This window comes from Nuphar pumila, chromosome 12, assembly GCF_984573655.1.
Source record: "Nuphar pumila chromosome 12, dmNupPumi1.hap1.1, whole genome shotgun sequence".
Taxonomy (NCBI): domain Eukaryota; kingdom Viridiplantae; phylum Streptophyta; class Magnoliopsida; order Nymphaeales; family Nymphaeaceae; genus Nuphar; species Nuphar pumila.
This window is the reverse complement of record NC_143260.1, coordinates 26131090-26155195: the sequence shown is the minus strand read 5'-3', so window position 1 is coordinate 26155195 and position 24106 is coordinate 26131090. Positions and strand designations below refer to the sequence as shown.

At 40.2% G+C, this 24106-nt stretch overlaps 1 protein-coding gene across 1 annotated transcript in view; it reads left to right on the top strand.

Moving 5' to 3' along the window:
- MET18 (ARM repeat superfamily protein) overlaps positions 1-24106 on the top strand; it is a 131993-nt gene that overhangs the window by 75917 nt on the left and 31970 nt on the right. The window contains exons 14-19 of the mRNA XM_089981794.1: positions 104-460; positions 893-958; positions 1571-1698; positions 8616-8722; positions 8836-9215; positions 9372-9445. Coding sequence (XP_089837920.1) covers positions 104-460; positions 893-958; positions 1571-1698; positions 8616-8722; positions 8836-9215; positions 9372-9445 — 1112 coding nt within the window. The remainder of the gene's footprint in view (positions 1-103; positions 461-892; positions 959-1570; positions 1699-8615; positions 8723-8835; positions 9216-9371; positions 9446-24106) is intronic.

Here is a 24106-nt window from a genome sequence, read left to right as displayed (position 1 = left end):
AGCCCCTATGAGTGCGTGTCACATCCTTTTGGGGCGTCCCTGACAATTTGATCGCAAGACCGTTCATGATGATGGTCGGAACACGTACTCCTTTATCTTTAAGGGTCATAGAATAGTCCTCCTCCTTATCAAGGAGACCAGTTTTCCCACTGTGGATAAGCCTGAGCGAGTTCCCAGGCTTGCGGGCCTATCTTATCGGTCTTTCTTGAGCCATTGTCGGGAGGATGGTTATTGCTATGCCCTGGTGGCTAAGCCATCGATGAGTACGTCATTGCCCTTTCCCGCGGTCATCGCCCCACTTGTTGAGGAGTATCGCGGCATTATGCCAGACGACCTCCTTGATGGTCTACCTTCGATGAGGGTGGTTCAACACGCAATTGATTTTGTCCCAGGATCTAGTCTCCCTAACCTCCCCGCGTACCGCATGAACCCATCTGAACATGCCGAGTTGTTGAGGCAGGTCTAGGAGTTACTGCAAAAGGGTTTTATTTGTGAGAGCGTGAGCCCTTGCGTTGTACTTGCTCTGCTCACCCCTAAGAAAGATGGGTCCATACGCATGTGTGTTGATAGTCGTGCAATCAACTACATTACTATCAAATATTGTTTTCCCCTGTTTTCCCATTCCTGGCTTGGACGATATGTTTGACATGTTGGCTGGTGCCTCTATCTTTTCCAAAATTGATTTAAAAAGTGGGTACCACCAAATCCGTATCCGAGAGGGGGACAAGTGGAAAACGACATTCAAGACACGTGATGGGTTGTATGAGTGGTTAGTCATGCCCTTTGGGCTATCAAATGCCCCCAGTACTTTCATGAATATGATGACCCAAGTGTTGCGTCCGTGCATAGGGAAGTTTGTTGTTGTCTATTTTGATGACATTTTGATTTATAGCTCGTTGTTGTTCGATCATTTAAGTCACTTGCGTCAGGTCTTGGAGATTTTAAGAAGGGAAAAACTGTATGTCAATACTAAAAAGTGTGAGTTTATGATGCCAAGTGTCGTATTTTTGGGTTTTATTGTGTCTTTCGACGGAGTTAAGGCGGATCCCGCCAAAGTCCGTGTGATTGTGGAATGGCCTACCCCAAAGACTATAGGAGAAATCCGTAGTTTCCATGGGTAACCACTTTCTACAGCCGTTTTCTGAGAAACTTCAGCACCCTCATGGCCCCCATCACAGAATGCCTAAAGGGTACTAGTTTCCATTGGACATCTACTGCGGGAAAAGCCTTCACACTCATCAAGGAGAAATTGACTAGTGCTTCTGTCTTAGCCCTCCCTGATTTTAATGCAGTCTTTGAGGTTGAGTGTGATGCCTCCAAAGTAGGAGTTGGTGCAGTCCTGAGTCATAACTGCAAACCCATTGCTTTCTTCAGTGAAAAACTGACTCAAGCCAGGTGCCAATACTCCACTTATGATGAGTTTTATGTCGTGATACAAGCCCTTCGTTATTGGAGGCATTATCTTATTTATAAGGAGTTTGTCTTGTACATGGATCACGAGGCATTAAAGTATCCAAATAGTCAAAAGAAGTTGAGTGCTCGTCATGCCAAGTGGGTTAGTTTCTTGCAGGAGTACACTTTCACCATTCGCCATCAATCTGGTACTCTAAATAAGGTAGCTGATGCACTTAGCAGGGAGAATAGCCTTTTGATGACTATGTCTGTGCAGGTCATCGGGTTTAAGCAGTGCAAGGAGCTGTACCCCACAGATCCTGACTTCCAACAGGTTTGGTAGGGGTGCCTCTGCCCTGATAGCACGATTGATCCACGATTTAGTATTCATAATGGTTACCTTTTTCGAGGTAATAAGTTATGTGTGCCTGCATTCTCCCTTAGACTCCAATTGATTTCTGAGTTACATGAAGGGGGACTAGCTGAGCATTTTGGATATGATAAGACGTTCACACTGTTAGATGAGCGGTACTTTTGGCCCAAAATGGGTAAAGATGTTGGCAAGTTTGTTCAGAGTTGTCGAGTGTGTCAGGTGTCCAAAGGTCGTCGTCAGAATAGTGGTCTGTATACTCTGTTGCCCGTCCCTGAGCGACCCTGGGAACATGTGTCTATGGATTTTATTGTGGATCTTCCCAGGACCTCGCGTCGTTTTGATTCCATCTTAGTTGTGGTTGACCAGTTTTCCAAGATGGCTATCTTTGTCTCGTGTAAGCGAACCACTGATGCTTCGTTAGTAGCCTCATACTACTTCAAGGACGTGGCCCGTTTTCATGGATTGCCTCACACGATCACTTCGGATCGTGACACGCGTTTTATGAGCCATTTTTGAAAATCGCTATGGGCTTTATTGAAAACCAAGCTCCAGTTCAACAGTGCATACCACCCTCAAACGGATGGCCAAACCGAAGTTGTGAATCGAACCCTAGGGAACTTGTTACGGAGTCTTGTAGGGGAGAATGTCAAAACATGTGACCTAGTCTTGCCTCAAGCCGAGTTCGCGTATAATAGTTCCATCAACCGGTCTACGGGAAAGTCTCCTTTTCAAGTGGCTTATGGTCGGTCACCCACTCATGTCGTAGATCTAGCACCAGTGTCCAGTCTCTCCGACCCAGCCCCAGACGCCTTTGATGTCATTGAATACATGCGTGATATACATAGGCAAGTTCGAGTCAAACTCGTTCAGAGTTACGAAGCTTACAAAGCTTTCGTTGACCAAGGTCGTCGAGATATCCAGTTCCAAGTCGATCAGTTAGTTTGGGTTTACCTGCGTCCTGAGCGTTTCCCAGTGGGTACTCATAGTAAACTGAGTCCTAAGAAATATGGCCCATTCAAGGTCCTCCGGCGATTGGGTCCAAATGCCTACCTCCTTGAACTGCCCGAAGATTGAAACATTTCATCGATTTTCAATGTGTCTGATATATATGCTTACTGTGGGGACAACAAGTCGTCAGAGCCAACTTCTTCCCAACCAGGGGAGAATGATGCAGAGCAGGCTATACCGCGTGACCCTGGCATGGCCAGGGAACCCGACCCACCACAAGGGATGGACGATCGGGTCCAGCAGCATGACCCGATCGCAGGTAAGGTGACTCGATGCAGGGATGTACTGCGCACCTACTCCAGAAGAGGGAAGGTTCAGATCGCCACCGATCCGACTCCAAACTGAAGCTGTCTCGGGTTCGGGTCCGGACCCGAGACCCAGATCCCGTGGGCGTCTTTAAAACCCTGTTCTAGGGTTGTGTGAAAGGGGAATTTTGAAGAAGAGCAGCAACCTTAACGTTTTTTGTTCTGTTTTCTTCCAACCGACTTCTCCTTTTGCTTTCTTTATTCCATTCTATTGTTTGATCCCTTTAGTTTGCATTCTTTATTGTTCCTTTAAAGCTTTCATTGAATAAAATAAGCCCCATCGTTTTCGGTGGGCCTTTACTTTTCAATTTCTGCACATTGCACGAACACTAAAGTCGTGCATCGTCGGTCCACATTAAGGAACGAGAAAGCCGATCCTCTTCGCTGCATCAGTAACTTAGCACACACGTTGTATTTTATTACTGGGTTCCAAACTTAACACTCGATTGATATCAGGAATCAACACCATCTATTGGAACATTGAAAATCAACAACCAATGTCGGGATACTATGAAAATCAATAACCATAATGCCACTTTCTTGGTATACCAAAAAAACTTGTCTACACACCATCCCAAGCAAAGTGCTGGACTCTCCCTAAAACCGTGGCCAGGAGAAGAACCTCAATATCGGGTTTAGGGGCAACAACACACACACAGAGTTTTAGTATCCTCACGGTTTTCCCAACACCACAATGTCCATGATTCTCACACTCAAGAAGGGATATCAAGAAAACCTATATTACACTGTTCTTTAATTTATTTTATCTTGTTATTAATTCACCTCTTTAAATTTTGCAATTCAACACGCAAAATTAATAATACAAGCTTGCAAATCAATATGCGAAGCTCTTCACGGGATCACAACCCGTGGCAACATAGAACATTGCAACAAGAACAGTAATCATGAATAACATACCACTATGCATTACTTTTGAATGCTTCTCAATGCACATTCATGTATGTAAATTTTAGAGATGTGCATGAAACCATAATATTCATATGCATGTGCATGAGTTCACAGATCCAGGTTAAATGCATGCTTTCATTCAGTGTTGTGAAAAGCGTCGAGGTGTAGCGAGACACTCCACCAAAATCTGAGGCGAGGCGTAAGCCTTGAGGCATAAAGAGTAAGCCTCAAAGTTTTTTTTTAAACTTAAAAAAACTATAAAAAATATCTAAAATTATAAATAAATAAAAAATTCTTTATTGGTGAAGCAACAACCAACAAAAAATAAAAAATCTCAAATAAATACTGAAAAAATATGAGATTAACATGTAAAAATAACATTAATGCAACAACTTGATCTATGTAAGTATCTAAGAAATAAAACATGAGCATTCATTAAATAAAAAATTAACATTAACAACGAAATGCATATTAGCATTAACAATATCATGTCATAATTAGAAAATGCATTTTAGCATTAACAAAAGGTCCAATTATTATATGGGTTGGACTCATGAGGTCCGATTATTATATGGGTTGGGTATGGTTTATAAAATTTTATACCAAACCAGGTATGATTGGAGTTTTGGTTAAGATTCTCAAATTTTCAATGTAAAATAATTTAAATTATTATTTTGCCAAGTATGGACTGGGTCTAGTTTATGTATTTTTTATCGGATCTGGGTATAGTTTTTCTTATAAAAATCCAATTAAACCCGAATCTTGATCTGATACCTACATTACTTAGACGGATTCAGGTTTGGACCCACTCATTTTAACATAGGTCCAACTGATGAGTTGTGGAGCCTGATTCAAAGTTTTTACCCTTGCAGTAAGGGGGGTCCGAGGGCTCTTTGTTGCGCTTTGTACATGCGTTTTAAGGCATAAAGCCCCTCGCCTTGAGGCGAGACGTGCTTTTTGTGCCTTGAGGCATGTTTTTAATAACACCCCTTTCATTCAATACACATATTCATGTCCAATGCATGATTTCATTTAATACAAGTATTCATGTCAAATGCATGCTTTCATTCATGAACCATTTTAATTAAAGCATGTGAACACTCATGCATTTATTTACATGCATCAACAGATCAATTTCACGTATGCTCATGCATAAGAAAAACCACCTTACATTAACACTTAACTTAGCATAGAATGTCCGGTTTAAGCATGATATATAAATGAGCAGCATGCAAAATTTGTATGCTTTTCCGTGCATACAGCTAAGCCCAATTTGAAATAACAAAATCTGGAAATTTAACATGCCAATTTAATATACCATTTTCAGATTCAATGAAGCATATCATATGAGCATCACCTGAAATTCACATATACCTATCCGAACTTTGGCATGCCAACCATAAAATAAAAATATACATAATTCTTTTTTTCTTTGAAAGAAATAACCCACTGTTCCCAGCCGACCCAGTCGGCTGGGCTCGGCTCCAGCCCAGCCAACACAATCGGCTTGTCTGGCAGCCCACTGCACGCCCAACCCGGGCCTGTCAGGCCAGCAGAAAATGTATTTCAGCTGGGCTGACAGTCAGCCCAACTGAAAACATTCTCTACAAATTTTTTTTAAACAAAACCTGCCAGTCAAACCCACTCGGGTATGTCCGGCAGGCTCGGCAGACCTGGCAAGCCCAGGCCACCTGAACTCGGTTCAGCTGGGCCTGTCATGGCTGCCAGCACATGGCCGGGTCTGGCCAGGCCAGGCTGGGCTGAACATGGCCAAGTCTGGTCGGGCCTGACCAGCCGATCTGGTTCGGCTGGTCTGCCGACAGACCACACCTCTTCATATATATATATATGTATATATATATATATATATATTTTAAAAAGGAAAATATACAAAATATATGTATATAACATGCAAAATCACACATCTTTAGATTCAATTATGCATGCATATGCATGTTCAACTTAGGCTGCATGCAGATGGAGTTCCATCGCTTAAGTAGGCATATAAATACATGATTCCACTTGGTTTTGCATGCTTGCACAGATTCATATATCAAGTATGCATGAGAATGCATATATCTATTCAGTTATGCATGATTCACAAGCAAGTCCGGTTTTGCAAATTTTTCGATTAGGCATGCATCTTTCAACAAATCAAATTACAAGAATACATATAACTAATTATTGCTCCCCGTTACCAAGATTATACATGCACTAAACCTGGACCAGAATTGTGCATGTTATAAACATGAAAAATCTGTCTCGATTTAGGGATCCACAAATGCAAGCATCATTATGTATATATTTTCCAATATAAACTGCGAACAAGAGAGAAATTAAACTCTTATTGGAGTAAATATCTAGATTTACTCCTTTTCCATGTATTTTTACCAAAACATTGCATGGAATACAAATCCATGTTCTTTTTCTCATTCGAAACAAGAGAGAAATCCGTACCTTAACCATAGATCGAAAAAGAAATAGAAATCAACGGTGAAAACGATGGATGATTGGGGAAGAAGCTCCCTTCTTCTTCTTCCTCTTCCTCTCATTTTCTCTCTCTTTCTTCCTTCTTTTTTTTATCTATTTATAGAGCTCTAGATGGCCTGGAGAAGAGACTGCAACCCCAACTGAAACTTTCTTTTATCTTAGAGTTCCGAAAATTTCGAAACTCTCCAAGTGTTGACTTTTTTCAAAGTTTCATTTTAATAGGCTTTCTAAAACCTTATTAGATGCTTCTAGGTGTGTTTAAGGGCTCTACTAAGAGTCCTAAATACTCTAAAAAAGAAATCTCGGAATTAATTAATTAATTAATTAATTAATTAATTAATAATTATTATTTATTAATAAATAAATACCTAGAAGCTTCCAAAAATTATATTATTGAATCAGAACACTTCTAAAGTGATTTTATATGGGTTTAAGGGCTTTACTTAGAGTCCTAAACAATTGTTAAATTAAATTTCTGGAATTAAATTAATTAATTAATTAATAATAAATAATAAATAAATTTTCAGAGGCTTCCAAAAATTGCTAAATTAACTTGGGAGGCTTTTTAACATTAATTAACTCCAATTTAAAGGTTTCTAATGAATTTAAAGTTGAAAAAACCATTGGGCATGGATTTGGATATAGATTCAGATCCAAAATCCATCTAAAAAATCCAAATGGGTCTTGAGCTGGATCAAATCCAGATTAATATGGGTCGTGGATAGAGTCTAAATCTATATTGATTTGGATCAAATCCACCAGATCCTGTCCAATCCAAATCTGGATCCGAAATGACAAACGGTTCATTTTTTAAAAAAATGTGATTTTCGGGCAAACCATACCTTGAATCAAGAAAAATAAAATATTGTTATGCTCATAATTTTGAGACGCATTCAACGATATATAACTCAAATTTCGCTCGAAAATAACCAGAATTTTGTTCAAATTTTGCATGAATTTAAAGGTCGAAAATAAAACTTTTTAACACCTTTTAATTGGCTCATTTTGGTCTGGTCAATTAGATCTGGGCCACACCCAGACTCAATTATCGCATCCTAATATTGAGGGTTTTCTTATATTTCTACAACACTTAGTGGAAGTAGTGAAGCAAATTCTAATGTATTTGAAAGGTACCTTGGGGGATGATTTGTTCTATACGAAAAGAGATCTTGGAGAAGATCTCCTCATAGTTGTGGCTTACTCGGATGCTGACTGGGCAAGAGATCCCGATGAGAGAAGATCAATTTCAGGATATTGTATCTTTGTTGGAGGTAGTCTAGTTTCTTGGTCTAGTCGTAAACAACGTGCTATAACACGATCAAGCATAAAAGCTGAATATCGAGCCATGACGACAACAACCTCAGAATTAACATACATAAGAAGTTTGTTATATTAACTAGATGAGATAGTCCCTAGATCAGTTTTATTTTGTGACAATCAAAATGTCATAAAAAATTCATTGAATCCTGCTTATCATAGAAAGACCAAGCATATAGAAATTGATCAACACTTCATCAGAAGTAAAAATGAAGATGGTTAACTTGAAGCCAAATTTATCGGTTCAGAAAATCAAATTGCAGATCTCTTCACCAAGGGTTTGACAAAACAAAGATTTTGGTATTTGAAGTCCAAGTTGTCCATGGCGATTATGATATACAACTTGAGGGAGGCTATTAAGAGATAAAGACATTGGATCTGGGTTTGGATCCTGATTCAAACCCAGATCCAATACAGCTGACGTTTCCTATTGGTGTTGGTTTCCTATTGGTGCTGAGTTTCTTTGTTGTAAAGTTTATGTTATAGGAAAATATGAAAAACCTTGTAATGTTTTCTATATAATAGAACAGACCTACCCAACGTCCCCTCATTGGGAATCATTACACAAGAAGGAGCTGCAGCCCCAATCTTCATTGTCTTCTCTTCTTCTTTGGCTATTTTATGGAACACCATAAGGTACCGATTCTAATAGTTTTAAGATATTTCTTTTTTTTTTTTGTTTATTGTGATATTAACACATCTTTAGTTTTTTACTTTTCCTATATAATTTTGCTTCTGATAATCATTGGCTTCTGAAAACTAAGCTACTGGTAGTTTAAAATGTTTAAATTTTTAACTGCTTCATATTTCTATATTGTCAGTTTCAGTACTCACTATGACTTTGTGGATGTAAAACTTTTGTGCTTTTTTTTTATCTTCATGTTTAATATACTAGTAACTGATTTGGATGAGAAGCACTTTTTGGCTGGTAGTTTATGCTAGTTAGGTTTCAATGATGATTTACATCTGCCGTAATGTTACTTTTGTATGTTGTTCATATTTGATGTTAATTTTTTTTATTATTTTGGAAAATGTTTCCAGTGAGGTGTCTGCAAATATTGGCAACATTTCCCGGGCGTTGTTCACCATCATCTAAAGATATGTTCGAGTATATATTGAGAGGCTTTGTCTTGGTAATCATCGAGGGTTGTGTTGAGACGGTCTTATGGAAGCATTCTTTGAAAGGGTTGGTGCAAATCGGCATATCCATTGAGAAATTTGGTGACTCTGAGAAATGCATAAGCTACAGAAGTGTTGTCATTGAGAGTTTACTGTTGTGGCTTGCTAATGATGATTCTGCTCTACCTCTCTCATCGAAGCTGGAGGCAGCGTGTGATGTTGCCACCACAGGGATTGATTTTGTCATAAGAATTATAGAAGGGCTGAAGGCATTTCTGTCTAGTAATTTTATTGAGGCTTTAGTATGTTTCTGAAAAAGAATGGTTCTGTTGTTTATGCTATTGAACTGTTTCTCATTTAGTTCTTGAAATACTGTTAGGTCCAATCTGTTGAAGTCTCCCATTTTAACTTATTTTATTTGCTGTTCATTGAATAATGGTTGTGTTTTCTTTGAACAGGTTAAAGGAAATCAGGATTGTGCAAAAATAGCAACTAGTGTGTTAGGCTGCTTGTCTGGTCGGTTGCTACCATGGTATGATGCAGACTATGTTTAGTTATTTATTGGAGAAGTTACTAAAAGCATCCCAGATTCTTTTTTTGGAATGACCTTACATATGTAATCTGTCACAAAATGGTATGGATCCCAATGCATGCCGGAATGTGTCCCATGAGCCAAGAATACAATGTAAACACACATTTACAATGAAAATACCCATAGAACACAAGACTTAAAAATAAACAATTTCATTAAATATGAAATTCAAATAATAAAAAAAATGAAAAATTACAAAAGAGCCTCGTTACAACACTCAAAACTTAGGAAACTACCCATCACTCTCTCAAACCTTACGTATTCACAAACCCACTTGTATATAGAGGGGAGAAGCGAAAGTCCCTTCTAGCTGTTGGAGAAGGTGTCCAACGACAATATTGACTTTAGTCAACATATGTTGACTAAACATATATATAATATATATTTATATATACATAAAATAATATATATATATATATATATCCATTTTAACACCCTCACTCAAACTTACATTGTCTTACTGTAAGTTTGAAATTACAAAATGAGAAACCTGAAAAGAAGGCATCGTTACTTTCACTGTGTATGTCTGACCCGATCCATTTGTGTAATGGATCGGGTCCAGATCCAGTTCATGTATTGTAAATTAATATTATGTAAAGGGGTATTTTCGTACCCTAGTGTTTTACACTTTTAATAAATAGAATGAGAAGGCAGTCACGATCGACTGAGCCTTCTTTCCTCTGGAATCTCTCTCTCTCTCTTCCCCTCTTTCACTGTCGATAATAGGGTTTCCATTCTTTCATGGTATCAGAGCAGAATCTAGGAGCGTATCACAGTTTGAATCTGCGTAAATCCATCAGCGTCAGCAGCGTGGGTTTATCAACCGTGAATCTACGTGAAGAAATCCCCAGCGTGAATCTGCGTGGTATCGTGAACCAGCGTGAATCTGTGTGAAGAAAGACCCAGCGTGCATCTGGACCCATCAGCTGTGTGCTTTTCATCCCAGCGTGAATCTGGACCTATCAGCCGTGAATCTCAAAGAAACACAGTGTGAATCTGGACCTATCAGCTGTGTGAATCTCATTCCAGCGTGAATCTGGACCTATCAGCCGTGAATCTCAAAGAAACACATCGTCAATGTGTGTGCTTCTATCAGCAAAATCTGTGTCCTGTGTCTAATTAAATCAGGTTCCCCTTTCCTTTGTGTTAATTCGATCTGTGGTTTAATTTCTGCTGTTTTTCTTGTTGCTTTTCCTACATTTAATCTGTGTGTTCTTCCTACTACCTGCTAATCATTGTTAACCTGTCTCTCTTGATCTGTGATTTCCTCACTGCTGTTTTTCCCTGCATTTAATATGTGTTTCCCTGCTACCTGCCAATCACTGTCAATCTGAATTTTTTTTTGATTAGCCGAGTCCTTTGTTTCTCATACCCAAGTGTCGATTCAAAGATAGCAGTGTTCTGTTAGCCGAGCCCTTTGTTTCTCATACCTAAGTGTCGATTCAAAGATATTCACCAAATGGATTTTACTCACGGGCAATCATGTCTGTCCTCAAGTTTTCTCGGTCAACTAGTATCTGAAAAACTGAATAACTGCAATTTCTTAACCTGGAAAAGACAGATTATTCCGTTTATAAAAAGTTAGGACCTCTCTGGTCATCTTAATGGATCGGTCCCACCGCCTCCAGAATTTCTTTCGCAAGAAAAGGCCGACGATAAAGGAGAACAATCTGTTGTTCTTCACAAGAATCCAGAATATGTTGCTTGGATGAAGAGGGATCAATCGCTAGTGGCATATATCACCTCAACTCTTTCACAGGAGGTCCTTATTGCTCTTTCTGATGATTGTTCGGCAAAGGAACTGTGGGATATGTTAGTTCAAACATATTCACAAATTTCTGAGGCAAGAATTATGTTTCTTAAGCGAGAATTTCAAATGCTGAAGAAAGATTCCATGTCTATTATGGAATACCTGAATAAAATGAAAGGCATCACAGATCAGTTGGCTGTTGTTGGGTGTCTTGTCAGTGAAAAAGATAAAGTACAACAAACCTTGAGTGGATTGGGGCCAGATTATCATGTTATGACGACAACCTTACTATGTTTACCAGAACTTCCAAAGTTTGAAGATCTTCGTGCAAAACTATTGCAATATGAGATGAATCTGAAAGGTTCCTCTGAAGCCTCTCATGGGAATTCCGGAACACAAGATGTGCTGGCTATGGGAATGAGTTATGGTCGAGGTAGAGGAAGTTCTTTTCGAGGAAAAGGAGGACAAGGGAGAAATAATTATGGAGGTCGTGGCATACTTCCAACACCCAATGTCCAGGGACAAAGACCCATTCCCGCCTGTTTCCTATGCAACAAGAAAGGGCACATTAAAGCGAATTGTTGGTTTAATCCTCAAAACAAAGGGAAAGCTCCACAAGCAGAGGCTAGAAAGGATGAAGAAGTAAAAGAGTTGTTGTTGGCAGCCTTGGCTGGATTGAATATGAAACAAAATGACAAAGGAACTTGGTATGTCGACTCCGGAGCAGCTACTCATGTTACAGGTGATGTAGGTAAACTCTTGACTCTTACACCTTATGTTGGAAAGAATAGCATTGTCACAGGAGATGGATCACATCATGCCATCTCACACACTGGAAATGCCATTATACACATGTCAAAGTCCTCTCTTAAACTTCCAAGTGTCATCCATGCTCCTAATATTCAAAAGAACATTGTTTGTGTCTCAAAACTTGTTGATGATGCAAATGCTTCAGTTGAATTTACTCCCTTTTCTGTTTATGTCAAGGATCTTCGCACGAGGAGGACATTCGCTGAAGGAAAACAATGGGGCAACATGTATATCTTCCAAGAAGATGCTTCCTTCATTCATCCCAACCATTCATCCTTGAAGCCTCACCAACGTCAAGTCTTTGATTCAGATTTTTTATTTAATGTTTCTGAAAGTAATAAGCCAAGACTTTGGCATAGTCGTCTTGGCCATTGTGGTCGCCATTTTATTGAAAAACTTGTCATGAATAATCTTATTCCTAAGTCCAGTCTGAGTTCAGAAGTCGTTGATACAAAATGTTCTAGCTGTCATCTATGTAAGAGTCATGTCTTACCTTTTGCTTCCATTAATAAAAGAGCTTCAAGGCCATTTGAGGTCATTTGTTCAGATGTCTGGGGTCCTGCTCCAATTACTTCTTTTTCTGGCAGTAAATACTATCTTATTTTCATTGATAGTTACTCACGTTATACTTGGATATTCTTTATGAAGCACAAATCAGAAGTTTTTGGATTGTTCCAGAAATTTCACTCTTTCGTTCAAAATCATTTCTCTACCAACATTCTTAATTTCCAGTGTGATGGAGGAGGTGAATTCTCCTCGAGTGATTTTGTTAATTTTCTTCAACATAATGGGATAAAGAGAAGAGTGTCTTGCCCTCATACACCTCAACAAAATGGGATTGCTGAGAGGAAGCATCGACATATTGTTGAGACTGCAATGAGCATGATGCACGGGAGCAATCTCCCTACATCATTATGGACTGAGGCCTTCCACTCCACAGTTCATGTGATAAATCGCTTGCCCATGAATATCTTAGAAAATAAGTCACCATACTTCTCTCTTTTTGGCATACAACCTGATTATCATGAATTACGTGTGTTTGAGTCTGTTTGTTATGTGCACATTGATAGCTCACTCAGGCACAAGTTCCAAGATAAGGCTTTGAAATGCAGGTTTATAGGATATGCTGAAGATTACAAAGGGTACAGGTGTTATGATCCCCTGAGTAAGCGTGTCAAAATATCAAGGAATGTTATTTTCGATGAAATGAACTTTGCTGATCAGGATAATAATTCAACTATGGTGGATACTGATAACTCAAGCTCCAGCATTGAGGTATACTACCCATGGTTAAATTCAGAACTCTTCTCCAATGGTACAGTAGACTGTCCAGAAAATTGCAGTCAGAATTAGCCACATGAGGATTCAGCCAATGAGACCCAAACGGAGGAAACTGTCACATATGACTTGGAGCCAACAAGGTATAAGGGTATTGTATACACTCGGCGAGAGAAAGAACCCTCATTCATTCCTTGTATGAACACGGATCCTTCTGGATCATCTGTTTCGCAGCAAATGGATATCAGAAGATCTTCACGGATTCGACATCCGCTTGACAGGTGGGTAAGTTATAAAAAATTTTCATTGGACTTTCAGCTATTCTTGACATCCATATGTAAAGAGGATGAGCCTCTTATGTTCTATCAAGCTGCGAGCTCTAGAGGATGGGTAGAAGCAATGAATGAAGAAATGGAGGCCTTACATGAATGTGGCATATGGGAGATTGTGCCTAGACCACTTAACAGAAATGTCGTTGGGTCAAAATGGGTGTACAAGATAAAATATAAACCAGATGGGAGCATCGAAAGGTACAAAGCTCGACTTGTAGCCAAGGGATTCACACAAGAGGAAGGCCAAGACTTTGATGAAACCTTTAGTCCTGTAGTTAAGATGGGGACCATTCGTATTGTGTTGAGTCTAGCCATTAAACATGGATGGACATTGAGCCAGCTGGATGTAAAAAATGCTTTTCTGCACGGGGATTTAAAAGAAGAGGTCTACATGGAACAACCCACTGGATATGCAGAACGAGACGCCAAAAAATATGTATGCAAATTAAAGAGAGCACTCTATGGTTTGAAACAAGCTTCTCGTTCCTGGTTCGACAGTTTTTCTCTAGAAATACAACGGCATGGCTTTTCTCGGTCTCTTCTGGATCACTCATTATTTATTCACAATGAACAAGGAGTCACTACTCTTCTGTTGATATATGTAGATGACATCATCATCACAGGGAATTGTAAAAGCTACATTGAGCAGGTGAAGAAGTTATTAAATCAGAGATTTAAGATGAAAGATTTGGGAGAGCTGCGATATTTTCTTGGGGTAGAAGTTGATAACAAAAATGATATGCTTACCCTTACTCAACACAAATATACGTTGGACATTCTCGGCAGAGCAGGCATGACAGATTGTAAGCCGTTAACAACTCCAAGTGTCATCCATCAGAAATTGAGTTCACAAGAAGGGGATATATATGGAGATCCCACTAAGTATCGCAGTTTAGTTGGCATGTTGCAATACCTGACTTTTACTAGACCCGACATAGTATATTCGGTTAATCAGGTATCTCAGTTTATGCATGAACCTCGTGTGTCACATATGGAGGCAGTCAAACGTATACTTCGCTACCTAAAGGGTACAATGGGTGATGGGCTGATATACAAAGGCAAGGAAGAATTAGATCCAGGCGGTGGCCATGAGATTGTTACTTATGCTGATTGGGCGGGTGATCCAGATGAACGACGATCAGTATCTGGTTACTGCAACTTCATTGGGCCAAACTTGGTATCCTGGAGCAGTAGAAAACAAAAGGCGGTTGCTAGATCAAGCATTGAGGCTGAATACAGATCGATGGCCACTGCCACGGCCGAGGGTACATGGATAAGACATCTTCTGACTAATATGGGAGAATCGATTGCTAGGTCACTGTTACTGTGTGACAATCAAAGTGCCATCAACATGTCATTCAATCCCATTTACCATAGTCGAGCAAAGCACATTGAAATAGATCAACATTTTATTAGGAAAAAGGTTGAAGACAAAGAGATTGAGCCCATGTATGTGTCAACTAAAGAACAAGTTGCTGATATCCTCACTAAAGGGTTAACAAAGGATAGATTTTGGTTTTTGAAGAACAAGTTGTTCATGGTCCAACACCATGCACAACTTGAGGGAGGCTGAAAAGAAGGCATCGTTACTTTCACTGTGTATGTCTGACCCGATCCATTTGTGTAATGGATCGGGTCCAGATCCAGTTCATGTATTGTAAATTAATATTATGTAAAGGGGTATTTTCGTACCCTAGTGTTTTACACTTTTAATAAATAGAATGAGAAGGCAGTCACGATCGACTGAGCCTTCTTTCCTCTCTCTCTCTCTCTCTCTCTCTCTTCCCCTCTTTCACTGTCGATAATAGGGTTTCCATTCTTTCAAAACCCATTACATAAAATGTCTTCATAGACTTCATCAATTTCTTCTATTTGGTGTTTCTTTAGAGGGTGCTCAATCATATGCTCCATTACATAGAGGATCTTTGATATCATCAATTTTTTATATTCTCGAAATGTCTTTACAATCATCAATACCGCCAATATTTAGAGAACCTGTAAAGAGATCAAAACAAGAGCAATCTAATAAACACATAAAACAGTGCAATATAGTGAAATCAAAATAAATGTGATTTTTGTGATGCATTAAAAATACATAAAGAAAGAGCAAACCAACGCTCGAGGCCCACTAGACCCATGATGATTCATTTCGATCATTGATGCATTGTATGAAAAAATCATAACAATATGCAATTTATGCAATGATATTAACATGATTCCAAATGCACATTCATTTATACCAATTTAACAATGTGCATGAGCTACCACAGTCATATGCATGTGTTCACCAACTATGTGCAATTACTTTCTTGTGATCACTTAACACACATGCATTCATTCATGATTCATAAGTACATGAGAACATTTATGCATGATTGTACATGCTAAACACACATCGATTCCATGTATGCACATGCACTTGAAACCAATTCATAAATGCACGATAATTAAACATGTCCCATAAATGTAGTCACACAAAACTTTTTATGTGTTAACATACATACATATGAACATAACCCGGATCTAGAAATTGAATTTCAAGGTCGCACACATTCATATCATTTATGCACCTGTACCAAAACAAACTTTGCAATAACATGTTAACATGCATGCTTTCATATCCAACATGCTAAATTCAAACTAAAGCATAAGAACTCCATTCATCAGATTAAGTCCACCATATTTAGCAAAAATTCTGAAAAATAATCACATGACTAGGCACGTTCTTTTTTAAGTGTACACGAGCACGAGCACTTGGAATCACTTGAGATAGTATGTTGCTAATGCGTATCGTATCAATTCCGAGCATATGAAACCAAACCACATTCTTTTGTACACAACAAGCCAGCTTTAGTTTAATTAACAAGTCTTAAAAAAAATTTAAAAGTATAACTGAATACCCAATTTTTTTTAAAGACCCAAACAGGCATATTCGAACATGCTCACATTCACGTATGATCGTAAACAAATCAAATCATGTGCGTGTTCAAAAGAATCTGACATGAACATTAAGCCTATTTGTGTATACTTATTCAACAATACATATATATTCAATGGTTTCAATAAGTACACCATTACACACATATTTTCTGAAAAACATATGTATACAACATGATTTCAAATGCATACTTTCATGCTTTTACACAACCCATATCAAAACCCTCCGTTGTAAATCGATAACAAGTAAAGGGCTCCTAAAAGAACCCCTCCCATCAAGAATAAAAATTCTGTTATACTAGTACATAATTTCTATTTCATAAAAAGGTTGAAGTATAAAAAAAAAACACAGCCATGGAGGACGATCCATGGGTCATTCTCCATGGGATCTTTAAGAACACATAATCTACACATTTTTCCCATGGATTTTCCAACCAAAATATTACATGGAATCGAACCGGCATTCGATTTCTCACTTGAAATCAAAAGAGAAGACCCGTACCTTTGATAAAAATCGAAAAATAGAGAAGAATGATGGTGGAACAAGGGCTGTTGGAGAAGAGGAACCCTCTTCCTCTTCTTCTTCCTCCTTTCTCTCTCTCTCTCTCTCTCTCTCTCTCTCTCTCTTTTCCTTACCTCGGGTGGTTGCATCATCATGCGTACGTACGACTGTAGGCGATGTAGGACACAAACTGCAGGGCACGAGCGGGATCTATCGTGTGAACTGCAAACAAACAAACGTGATTATTAACATCCCCACAAGCATTGATGAAGTTAGGGTTCAAACTTGCAACATCCCAACACAAGGTAACGTGCACTAACTGCTCCTGCCAGACAAGCAGAACCCTCCCTGGTTCCAACAGAAGAGAATCAGGCAGAGGCATCGCCCCTACCTGGCGACCAGAAAAGAGAGGCGGTAGGAGGGCGAGCCCCTGCCTGCAGAGAACAGAGAGGTGGCAGGGGCATTACCCATGCCTGTCAAAATCAGAGGTGGTAGGGGGCGTGCCCCTGCCTACTGAAAATCGAGAGGCGGCAGGGGACGAACCCCTGCCTGTCGGCAACAGAAAGGGAAAGAGGGGTGAATGAGAGAGAGAGGGAGAAGGCACGACAGGGGGCCGTCGGCCTCCTGTAGACCTTTCGGCAACCAGAGAGGGGGGGGGGGGGAGGCGCAGTAAGGGGGCATCGACCTCCTGCCGGCCTTTCGGCAAACAAGGGAGAGGGAGGGAACGACAAGGTTGTCGGCTTTCCGGCAACAAGCATAGGAAGGAGGATGCGATAGGGACCATTGCTCCCCTGCCGACCCTCCGACAGACCCAAACAGAGAGGGGAAAGGCTCGGCAGGGGCTGTCGGCCTCCTGCCGACCTTTCGAATACCCAAGGGAAGAGGGAAGGGCGCAACAGGGGGCCGTCGGCTCCCTGTCAGCCTTTTGATGTACCACGAGAGAGAGGGGGCCATGACAGGGGATCGCCGACCTTCAGACGACACAGAGAGAAGAGGAGGGGAGAAGAGGAAGACAAAGTAAAAGAAGAAGACAGAGAGGAGGGCATACCTGCGGCGTCGGTGGTGGTCGGGGTACGCCTAACGGGAGGGGATGATGATCGAGGCTTCCTCCGACGAATCGAAGAGGACGAGGGAGGTGAGGGAGAGAGAGCGCGATCAAGAGGGAGAGGCGATGTCAGCTCAGTCGCACACACAGAGGTCGGAGCTGAGAGGGAGGCGAGAGAGGAGGAGCTCAGGGGTGAGGGTTTCTCCTCACCCTTGCGTGCTTTTAAAGGCACGGGAGGGGGTGCGCAATTCGGGAACCCCCAAAAGGGTTTCTCTTTTTTTTGCAGAGGGGGAAAGGGAGAGGTGCGACTACGGGGGGGGGGGCGAAGAGGGTTTAAAAGAAACCCTCGCCCTTTCGTGTTTTAACCGTAACGGGCCCGGGTTGGGTCTGGATCGGACTCGAGTCCGATTTTTTTTTTTCTGAAAATCTTGGGTTTTACAATGCATATACAGTTTTTGATGTTTATCATGTATCATTTCCATTAAGGAAACATGTTCAAATTTAAATGTATATGCAGTTTCTGTTTAAGAAAACATGTTCAGATTTAAATGCATATGTAGTTTCTGTTTTTCAGGTATCCTTTCTAATTAAGGAAGCATGTTCAGATTTAATGCATATGCAGTTTTTGATTTTTATAATGTATTTCTTTTTACATGTTCAGATCAGTTAAGTGTTACATACATATGCAGCTGAAAAATACATTTTTGTTCATGTTGTCATCAGAGCTGCTGGGCAAATGAGTGTGCAGTTCTAGGGGTGGCAATCGTGTGGGGTTGGCGGGTCGACCCGACAGGTTGGCGAGTCAGCATACCTCAACCCGAACCCGACCCATTTATTAAACGGGTCGGCTGTGGCAAACACAAACCCGGCCCGTTTAATAAACGGGTAACCCGACACGACCCGCCAACCCATTTAATAAATGGGTTGGGTCGGGTAAACGGGTTCTCAGGTTCGCGGGTCAGGTTGGCGGGTCGACGGGTTGACCCGCCCGCCTAACCCATTTATTAAACGGGTCAGCCGGGTTGGCGGGTTGGCATACCCCCAACCCGAACCGACCCGTTTAATAAACGGGTTAGGCGGGTCGACCCGTTTATTAAACGGGTTGGCTTAAGCCCAACCCGAACCCGCCTAAGAGGCGGGTTGGCTGGTCGGGTTGGCGGGTCGTGTCAGGTTTTGCCACCCCTATGCAGATCTGGAGCATATATATATATATATATATGTGTGTGTGTGTGTGTGTGTGTGTGTGTGTGTGTGTGTGTAGATCTGCCAAGACTCTATTGGCAGATCTGGTGCCAATCTGTCGAGCTTAGACTCGCTGTTCTGGTCAGATTTGTTGTGCGTTTGCACATGCAGTTCTGATGTAGATCCGTCAGGGATTTTACACATGCATACTTGGTCTAGATCTGTCATGTACTTACCCCTTTTGGTCGGACAAAATAAAAATACCTTTAGAGCCGATTTTTCTGTTATAATGCATGGCAGTGTTAATTTTTTTTCTTATTTGTTGCCCCTGTTAATGTTGCACAACATAGCTACTTCGAGGTTGTCATAATTGCTTTCATATCAAAATCGTATTTGATGTCATTGGGTTGGTAAAAATTGTTTTTAATGTTTTCTTATGACATGCTGTCATGATTAGCTAAATTTTTAATTGTTTCTTAATGCTGCCCGCAGTATGCTAATGTTGTGTTGTGCTTGGGGGCAGCATAGCTACAACTTGGTATATATGTTTTGTATCTCGAGCATGCTCGAATTGACGAAAGTGTTTGTTGGTTATGTATGCTCATGCAATTGAATATTATGTTGGCATAGACGTGCATATCATGAACATGAAACTCAGAAGTTATTTTGATGCATTAGTATGATCATGTGCATGTTTGGATGTTATGCATGAGATGAATCATGAAAGTAGAATGCATATTGCAAGCAAGTGTTCATATGCATACGTAAATTGTTTTACATGTACATTCTTGTTGTGTATGAATGAATGTGCATTGTGGACATGTTTGAATAATTATGTGGTTACATGTTCATTGAGGATTTTTGCATAAGATGCATCGGTGGTCAGATATGAACCACTTTAGTGCATGTAGGCCACGAGCATGTGTTGCTCTAAGATTTATGTGTATGTATTGCAAAAATCCATTTTGAAATTATTGGCTTTCTGAATTAATTGCACTATTAAATATTGTAACGGGCCTAGGTCCCATGTAGTGTTTTGCATGTGGATTTGCAAAATGATTTTTTTGTAAAGATTTTGACTTTTGATAAAAAGATAAAAGAGATAAACAATGTAATTAATGTTTTTCTTCCTAGATGTCTCACAATGTGAGAATCATGGATGGAGGTTTTGGGAAAACCATGAGGATATTAACACTCTGTGTGCGATTGTGTCCCTGAACCCGATATGGTGGTTCGCCTATCGACCAAGGTTTTAGAGAGTTTTTAACCATTTTGCTTGGTGTGGTGTTATGACACAACTGTTGTTTTTGATATACTAAGAAAGTGGCATCAGTGGATGTTGATTTCTCTATTATCCCGACATTAGATTTTGATTTTTAATGTTTCGATGAATGGTATTGATTCTTGATATCGATCGAGAAACAAGTGTGAAACCTAATAATAAAATACAAATTGTGTGTTAAGCTGCAACTGAGAACCTATCTTTTAACTTCAGGAATTTGTTGTACCCGTTTTGAGTATCCGCTATTTTTAATGAAAAGTGAAACTAAACTTGTATGCATTTTGTTGAGACTAAGATGTTTTTAGTAAAATGTTTTAGTAAATAAGTTTTTCTAAACTAGAGGTTATTTGAAAGATATTCTTTAATGAGGGACTTGAGTGTAATTTTGTTCCTTGGACTATCTCTATTTAATATAGAGATTAGCCCTAATTGAATAATATGTTCTATTACTTGCAGTCGTCTCTCTCTCTCTCTCTTCCCCTCTATCTCTTTCTACCTAGGGTTCGGTGCCTTCATTTCTTCCGCAACATGGTATCAGAGCATACGATCCTAGGAGCGTGATCTGCTGCAACGATCTCAAACTAGGTGTGGATTTATTTTTTTCAGATCTGATGACAGATCTGGCCCAGATCTGTTATCAGATCTAATGACCAACGTGTGAGTGATCTTAAGGTCTGGCAGCAGTAACCCCCTTCTCTTGATCGAGATCTGCTGATTTTTTTTTGGATTTAGCAGCTGATAACATTATTTACCTTCGTATGGGTTGTTGTCCTTTGAAGAAATGAACTTCCTGTTTGTTAGCAGTCGGGATTTACAGCTGGGTTGTCGTGATTGTTGTGATTCTTCAGGCTGTCGTTAATCTATTTATTGCCGTGATTGCACTGCTGGCGTGACTACAACATCTATCTTTATTTTTTTTTCGTGATCAGTGGAAACAACAAGTTGGTTTTATCTATTGTGATGAAAATTATCAGTTGTGTTGTTGTCGAGGGAGTCTGTGTGGAGGATAGATGTTGGTCGTCGGTTCTTGCTGATGCGTGATTGACTCATATGTGTGTTCAGTTGTTCAATATTCATGTGTGTGGGCTGCTGTCCACTATTGTAGCAGAAATTGCAGGCTTGACTCCCTGCAGTTGTCGTCGTGAATTCCTTTTGGCTTGTTGATAAATACACAGCTGTCGTGAATACCTTTACCTATGTTGATAAGTACAAGTGTTGTGCAGAAGTCATGAAATTGATTTTTTTTTCTGTCATGAGGCGTGATTCCCTGATGTACTGAAAAATATTTTGTTTGTGGGAACCGTGTCTTTTGAAGTGGGATTCTGTGTTGGGCACTGTGGTATCACACTCTAAGTCGTGTGTTGGGTGCTGCTATTGGTTGTCGTAGTGGCGAATGTGTGATGATAACACACTCTAAGCCGTGTTGGATGTGTGATCTTGATTTACAACCTATAGTCATCCTTGGTTGAGGTGAAAGGTTTTATTTAAGTTTCTTTAAAATTATATTTGGAGTTTGGATCTGAACAGTCGAAGGTCGTGTTTCTCAGATTTCATTGGTGAAGTCAAAACTTGATACAGTCAGGCTTGTTGTTGATTGTTGGTATGCGTGTGTGGTTGCTCCTGCATTTTGTGAATCAAGCCCATTAGTTTATATTATGGCTCAAGTGATTAAATCAGATGCAGATTCCTCCAATGATTGTGTAACTCTTACCAGGGCTGAATATGACGAGCTCCTTGCTTTACTATCATCTAATTCAAAGTCTTCTGTTGCGGAGGTTGTGTGCTCGGCAGGTGATGGCCTATCTGCTCAAGGTGGTAGGTGGGTCATTGATTCTGGAGCCTCTGGTCACTTGTGCGGAAACTCGAGCAATTTTTAAATTTAAAACCTGTGACAGGTCAAAAAGGGGTACGTCTTGCTGATGGTAGCTCTTCCCCAATTGTAGGGCAGGGAAACATGTCTATTACCCCTACTCTTCAATTGTCACATGTTCTTCATGCTCCTTCGTTTCCACAGAATTTATTATCAGTCAGTCGAATGACAAAAGAGTTGAATTGTAGAGTGATTTTTTATCCTATGGGATGCACCTTTCAGGACTTGCTGACGGGGAGAAGGATTGGTGGTGGCTATGAGGAAGGTGGTCTGTATTACCTTCACCAACCAGAGGTTTCGGCCCACTCTGCTGTTACATCATCCTCAAGTCCTCTATTATGGCATCATCGTTTGGGTCACCTTCCAGTGACAAAACTTCGTCGTGTCATTCATCATATACCTCCCTCAATTTCTTTTCAGTGTGAAACATGTCAATTGGGAAAACATTGTCGAAACTCTTTTCCCTCCAGTCAGAGTCCATCAAGTCAAGGATTGTTTAATCTTCTTTATGTAGATGTGTGGGGTCCGAGTAGGATTCCGAATAGGTCTCAATGTCGTTATTATCTAGTTATTGTTGATGACTTCTCGAGACTATCGTGGGTGTTCCTGTTAAAAGATCGGTCTCAAGGTCCTGTCATTCTTAAATCTTTAATTGCAGAGATAAAAACTCAATTTGACATATGTGTTAAAATTGTTCGCACCGATAATGCTCTTGAGTTCAAATCCAAAGACTTACTTCAATTCTACTCTGGTAATGGGATTCAACCTCAATTTACATGTCCCCATACCTCCCAGCAAAATGGGGTGGCTGAGAGGAAACATAGACAAATCCTTAATGTTGCTCGGTGCCTTATGATTCAATCCAATATGCCTGCTACATACTGGGGCGATGCGGTTTTGACAGTCGGGTTTCTTATAAATCGCATGTCGTTCAGTTATGTAGAAGACCAGATCCCAATTCAAATTCTCCATCCAGAGGCTCCTCTCTTTCCTATCCCCCCTGAAGTTTTTGGATGTGTTTGTTTTGTGCATAAGCTGGGTCCTGATCGAGATAAACTTGTTGCGCAGTCTATTAAATGTGTTTTCCTTGGGTATCCTAAAAACAAAAAAGGATATCGTTGCTATGACCCTATATCTCATAAAGAGTATGTCAGTGCGGACGTTACCTTCTTTGAGTCTATTCCTTATTTTTCGAGTACTACTCCAAGGTTACAAGAGAGTCAGGGTGATGTTTTTCCTCTGCCAATTCCCCCTTTTCCTTTAGAGTCGTTCACTCCAAAGCTTGTGGCTCCATCCTCTGGGGAGTCTCGATACAGAAACCCTCCTATAGTGTATACTCACAGGTTACCACCTACCTCCATGCCCCCATTATCTTCTTCTCCTGAGGCAAGTATCACTGAGCATACTGAAGTTTCTGCTATTGATGATGATCTTCCTATTGCTCTGCGAAAAGAGAAAAGACAGTGCACCCTTCATCCCATTTCTAAGTTTGTTTCTGAAGATAATCTTGGGGCTTCTATGAAGAAGTTTATCTCGGCTTTGTTTGCCTCCTCTGTTCCGCTTCATCACAGTCAGGCTCTATTCGACCCCAAATGGATGCAGGCTATGAAGGA